General features: G+C 36.6%; 1 protein-coding gene across 1 annotated transcript; it reads left to right on the top strand.

The window, feature by feature from the left end:
• Positions 1–119: 119 nt before the first annotated feature.
• Positions 120–6,056, top strand: rassf2b (Ras association domain family member 2b). The gene is made up of 10 exons (XM_034312683.2): positions 120–307; positions 1,456–1,524; positions 1,709–1,784; positions 1,897–2,057; positions 2,219–2,313; positions 2,602–2,741; positions 3,736–3,889; positions 4,059–4,180; positions 4,986–5,083; positions 5,285–6,056. The coding sequence occupies exons 2-10, from the start codon at positions 1,475–1,477 to the stop codon at positions 5,349–5,351; spliced, it is 963 nt and encodes a 320-aa protein (XP_034168574.2). The 5' UTR covers positions 120–307; positions 1,456–1,474; the 3' UTR covers positions 5,352–6,056.
• Positions 6,057–6,374: the final 318 nt, after the last annotated feature.

Genomic DNA, 6,374 nt, shown 5'->3' with positions numbered 1-6,374 from the left:
GAGTGTTTCCTTGCTTCAAACGTGTATCTGGTGCGTGTTTCGGATATGCAGATATACACCAGTACGTGTGGTGCTAACAGGAAGTCCAAACACGAGTTGAAATACACTCAGCTTCCTGTGTGAGCTGCTTTTAGGGAGGGGCATGGGTTCCTTTAGTCTTTCAACACACACACACACTTTGCCTTCCTGCTAAATCCAGTCTTCAAAGGGTCTGTGTTTCGGTACCTGACACACACACACACACACACACACACACACACACAAAATCCCTTTCTCATCTTCCTTGAGGTGCTGGACTTCCTACACAGTAAGTCACATGCTTGTTTGGTTTCTTCATCTTCTACTTTTCATCTTTCCTCTCAATGCTCCATCACTCACTGTTTTAAAAACTTATTTTAAATTAAATGTGTATGTAGACAGTTAGAAATATTCCTTAAAGCGCACCCCGGATTGTACAGTATTACGTAGTACTCTCCATCTTTGATTCTACAGAAATATAATGTCCTTATGTTCAGGGTTCCTCCTGATTAAAGATGGGACTGAACATAAGACACGGAGGAACAGAACACCACTAACACCACCTTTCTGCTTCACATTTGCCAAATGGCCATTTTTGATCAACACTTTCATTCCTCCTTTTGCCTCAGCTCTAAATGACCTGAACTTTGAGTAACTCTGCGTGTCATGTTCGTAAAATCATTTTACTCATGTTCCTCTTTTAGTAAACGTGTAAAACGAATAAAGCCAAAAAGATGTGTGTGCAATAATAAAGTAAAACACACAGTAGTCTCATGCTGTTGATACACACTACCACCACCTGAATGTGCACTCAGCAGGCCAGGGAGTGTGTAGAGTGTGTAGTGCTCATGTCCTTTTTTTGTCACGTTGGTTTTCTGCACCACTTACAGCCAGGAAATACAAACACACATCACTGTGCAAAATACAGCAGCTGATGTTCAGCAGTTGATGACAAGTAAGTACATAGAATTATTTTAGAGAACATTTTGTACAAGAAGGACAAGTTTAACTAAAACACACACAAGCACACACAAACACACAACTCTAGAGAAAGCCACAGGCAAAAAGGCCTGTCTGATCAAGTTTTTCGTGACTTTTCTTTTCCTGATTTTGTCCATTGCAACCTTTATATTGTTCTCACATCTGACATTTGCCACTCTCCCCTTTTTTTAAAAAAAAAAAAAAATCTCTTCTCTTTTTTCATTTAATTTTCTTGTCCTCTTTCTTGCCTCTCTCCTCTCATTTTCTTTTCTCTTTTCTTATTTTCTCTCTTCTCCTTTCATCTCCTCTTCTCTTGTTTTGTCTCCTCTCCACACCTTTCCTTTCCTCTCTACTCCTCTCCTCTCTTTTTGTCCCCCCTCCTCTCTCTTCCTCTCCTCTCCTCTACTTTTGTCTTCTCTCCTTTGCTTATCTCTCCTCTCCTCTCCTCTGTTTCAGGCCCATCTGTTTTGTCCTTATGGCTGTTGTGGATTCAGTGCAGATTGGAGAAAACAAATACATCAGCAAGTAAGGTTCTAAATTTACACTATAATTTTATAATTTTAATTATACACTTTCCGTAACGTTCCTGTTTTATTCCTTACATAATGAGAACAAACTGTATTAGTGTTTAAAGAAAAACCCACAATTCCAGTTAGTGCACTGAGAAAGTGAGCTGCCTTTGTAACATGTGTTGTGATTTTATTTTTAGGACTGACTTACTGTCACATCTCAAAACCTATAACCTTTATTATGAGGAAAAATCACTCCACCTGCGGCACAGAGAGGTAGAGTCACAGACACACACACACGCACACTCACATTGACAAAGCTATTTTGTGGCATTTTGTGTTCGTATATCACTTTCTCAGTTGTTGTGATATTGACTGACTAAAACAGGAGGAAGGAGAGCTGATCATTGAGGGTTTGCTTAACATCTTTTGGGGCCTGCGGCGACCAATCAGACTGCAGATGCAAGATGGCAAAGAGCCAATCGACTCTCCTCGTTTTCTTGCATCCTTGAGGAGCTCAAGAACTGATGCGAACAAACCAGATTCGAAGTATGCAGCAGTTACTTATTTCATTAAATAGTTAATTTATTATTAACTTAATGCTTTTACCTAATAATGATGCTTATAATTATATTCAATTAATAATATACAACAATGTCAAAGAATATAATGATCATATTATACCAAGTCATAAATCCTCTTCTTTTTAGAAAACAGCACACCACACAGGCTCCGCCCACAATTAAGGTCACAGGGCCTGAGGATGAATCAAATGAGAGTGGTAGTGAAGCAGCAGGAGAGGAAGGTGAGTACAGGTACATGATTAACTGAAACTGCAACCTAGAGCCCATGGAGTGCTAGTGTGCATGGTGCTAGCTTAGAATTTCTAGTGCTAGAGTGATAATGAGCACAATTAGTGGGCTAGTGTACAGAAAGTTTGTAGGAATTGTAGTGTGCTAGTGTGCGCTTGTAGTATATATATATATATATATATATATATATATATATATATACATTAGTTATACTTACAGTGCTATATGTGTGGAATGATAGGTTTAACTGGCTGTAATGGTGTTATGTGTCACATGGACAGGTGAAGGGGAGGAGTCAACCCTGCAGAGGACCAGGAGTTGTTTGAGTGGGCGGAGTCTTGGTGGGAGGACCAAGCGTAGTAACCAGCGGCTACTCAGAAGACATCGATGTTCCTTCAATGGCCATTTCTATAATCACAAGGTATGATTTACGACAGTCTAAATTTTTATGTTAAATGTCTTATTTTATTTTATTTTTTTTTATTTTAAATGTTTATTTTAATTTAAAGTTACCAAAGTGCCGGTTTCTATTCTAAATTTTGACATTTCTAAGGTTACCACAATACAATTTATTATTTTTTTTATAAAATTCTTTTTTTATTATGTATTTTTACTTTATTTTTTTATTTTTTTATTTTTATTTTTTATTATTTTTTTAAATGATTATTTTTTTAAAAACTTTTTTAAATGTATACAATTTTTAAACATAACACTGTCCTAATTTCTATTTTAAATTTCTATTTTTTTTAAAAAGCTACCACAGTTCATATTTATTTCCAAATAACTACACTTCTAATGTTATCATATCATATGAAAAAAATTTTTCATTCATAAATTTTTTTATCATTCGAGTTATCAGCCAAATTTCTATTCTAAATTTTGACATTTCTAAGTTGGCCACAATACAAATTATATTAAAAAAAATTTAACTCTGTCCAAAATTCTATTATAAATTTCCACTTTAAAAAAAAGTTACCAAGGTTCAAATTTATTTCTATACATCTACATTTCTACTTATAAAAATATTTCAAAAGTACTAATTTTTGAATTTTGATATGTTGAAAGTTAGCACTGTCTAAATTCTTATTCTAAATTCCTACTTTTTCTTAAAGTTACCATGATATTCATTTATTTATCATCATCCAAACTGTTATTCTAAAATTTGACATTTTTTTACACTTCATCCAAATTTCACTCTAAATGTCACAGCACAAATTTCTATTGTTAATTCCTACATTTGTAAACATATCATAGTCCTATCCTAAAAGTTCACATTTATAAAGGTATCACTGTCCAAATTACTGTTCCAAATGTCTATATTCCTAATGTTCCTGTACTCAGCCTTAGAAAACATATCTTTCTATTTTCTCTCCTGTGTTTCTATCATTTTTCTCCTCGCCCTCTTGCTTTGTCAGACTGCGGTTTTCACCCCAGCGTTCGGTTCGGTCACTAACGTCCGCATCAACAGCTCCATGACAACGTCGCAGGTCCTCCGTGTGCTGCTCAACAAGTTTAAGATTGAGAACAGTCCTGATGAGTTCACCCTCTTCCTCGTACACACCAGTGGAGGTGAGCCACTACTGCACCCAAAATAAGACTGCATTAAGTAATTTCAGACAATTTCCGGTATACCATAAGCTTAAGGTTTTGCAAGGGAACCTGGTTGCTGAACATTTTCACTGTCAAATAGAATGTAATGGTTTCCTATTGGCTCTGATTGGTTCTTTTTTTGTCTCAGAGCGTGTGCAGCTGAAAAGGGATGATCACCCTCTGGCCATCCGTGTCCTACATGGACCATGTGAACAGATCAGCAAATTCTTTCTCATGGAGCATGACCAGGTGGAGGAGGTCACCTATGATGTAAGATATTGATATCAGCTAGTACAAGCAGTGTAAAGAAAGTGTAGCAGTGAGGGGCAGGACACATGGACGCATGTGTCATGTGTCATTTACAGTATTTCAGCTACGCATGTGTACGCATACGCATACGCATGTGTCATTTACAGTATTTCAGCTACGCATGTGTACGCATACGCATACGCATGTGTCATTTACAGTATTTCAGCTACGCATGTGTACGCATACGCATGTGTCATGTGTCATTTACAGTATTTCAGCTATTTCAAAACACTGTTTTATAAGGTTAGAGTTAAAATGATATATACAGTATGCTCGTCATCATTATCAACCACAGAGCAACAAAACAACACTTTCAGTGTTGCATGTTATGGATGTCTGAGCAGCAGCAGTTTAAATAAATGCAGTGGCTTCATGTGTTTAAGAGGAAGCATCTTATACATTACTTTCTCTGATTTGGTAGCAGTCATGTGATCCTAAATGTTGATGACTAAATTAGAAGAAAAAAGGAGTAGAGTCCAAAAAATTGCTCCTTTCATCCACTGGATAGCCGTGCTTGATAGTATTTTGCATTTTGCACCATTCTTACCATTCTGAGTTTTGGAAATTCCCATATTCAGTTGAACATATGACGCTAGAAATGCTGGTCTGCTAAATTTAAACCACAGCAGCAGTCAAAGGATGTAGGATGTCTAATTTATTAGCCCATACAGTATACAACAGTGTGGGAGATTAATTATTTGCATGCGCATAGAACAATGTGACACTATGAGACAGTCATTCAGGTGTTGGTCTGTTGTGTGTTCAGGTAGCACAGTATATAAAGCTGGAGATGCCTGTGCTACAGAGCTTCATTGACAAACTGAAGGAGGAAGAGAACAGAGAGATGGAGAAGCTCAAGAAGAGGTACGTGTAGTTTACTCCTGCATTTAGTATTCACACGTACACACACTTGCTGGGATGAATCGTCATACTACTACTGAATGCCATTTACTGTTGTCCTGTTTTAAATGTTGTGGAAAAAGTTACTGTGTTGTACTTGTGTTATTCAGTTGGTTGTTTATCATACTAAATTTATGACACACTATCATGTTTTTGTTGTTGCAGGTACTGTGATATGCGCCGTATGATTCAGACGCACATGCAACAGCTGTATGATAAAGCTATATGTTAGTAGTTTCATTACATTTACTTCTCTCTCTCTCTCTCTCTCTCTCTCTCTCTCAGGGTTTTAATTTTTTAATATCACTCCAAGAAATGAAATAGTACTCACTGAAACATTGTTCAAATATAGTTTTGCTGATGATTTAACTACCAAGAACCTAATATCAGTATGTCCTGATTTTACCAAGTGACAGACAACCTTGAGTCAACAAGGACAGAGCTTACATTAAATTCTGAAGCTGGAAAAGGCAAGAGCAGGACCTCTCAGGTGATCTAAGGTCACAGTTGCCACCTTATGACGCTGTGTAGCCAAGCCCCTGCCACTTCCTTTTCATTTCATCAGTTAGTTTAAAGCATAAAATACTGGTATACACAATTTATAGTTTAGTATCCTTAACCAAGGTAGTCAGTTACTTAAAAGCATGATGTGATGTGACCCAGTTTGTGATTGGCAGATCAAATTAAACTTAAGATCCGCCCTTATTGACCCAGGGATATCTGTCACTCAGCAACATCAGGTAGTGCTAACTGCCACTCTGTTAGTACATTTCTCTGAGTGTTATGCATTATCTTCCCTACTGCTCTAATCAGATCACACCATACTGTACGGGGATTAGTGAAGAATTAGGGAGTCTCACTGGAGAAATAAAATTTGATGATATTTTGTATTGTGTTTAATAACTGATTAAATAAAAGCAGTTCCTGGTGACTTTTAGCCCTGCCTGTGTACTGATATTGGTCTAATCATGTTGTAATGTTGTGGTTTGGTTGAAGTTTTATCAGATGTATCATGAAAGCATTTAATACTTCATCAAATGGACATTATTTGTGTTAACCACATGTTTCAGGAGTGGAGATAAGCACTTCAAAAGTCTGATAAACTGTGTTCAACACTTTTCGATAAATAAATCAATTATTTCTTTTTATTCAATATGTGAAGAAAATGTTAAAACAGCATCTTCTCGCAACAGTGTCCTTCTGCTGATCAAGTTAACTGTGCAAAAATAAGGCTCTAATGATCATCTAATATGTC

Source organism: Pangasianodon hypophthalmus, chromosome 17 (assembly GCF_027358585.1).
Source record: "Pangasianodon hypophthalmus isolate fPanHyp1 chromosome 17, fPanHyp1.pri, whole genome shotgun sequence".
Classification (NCBI taxonomy): Eukaryota; Metazoa; Chordata; class Actinopteri; order Siluriformes; family Pangasiidae; genus Pangasianodon; species Pangasianodon hypophthalmus.
Note: the sequence above shows the minus strand (reverse complement) of the source record. Positions and strands in the feature narration are given on the sequence as shown.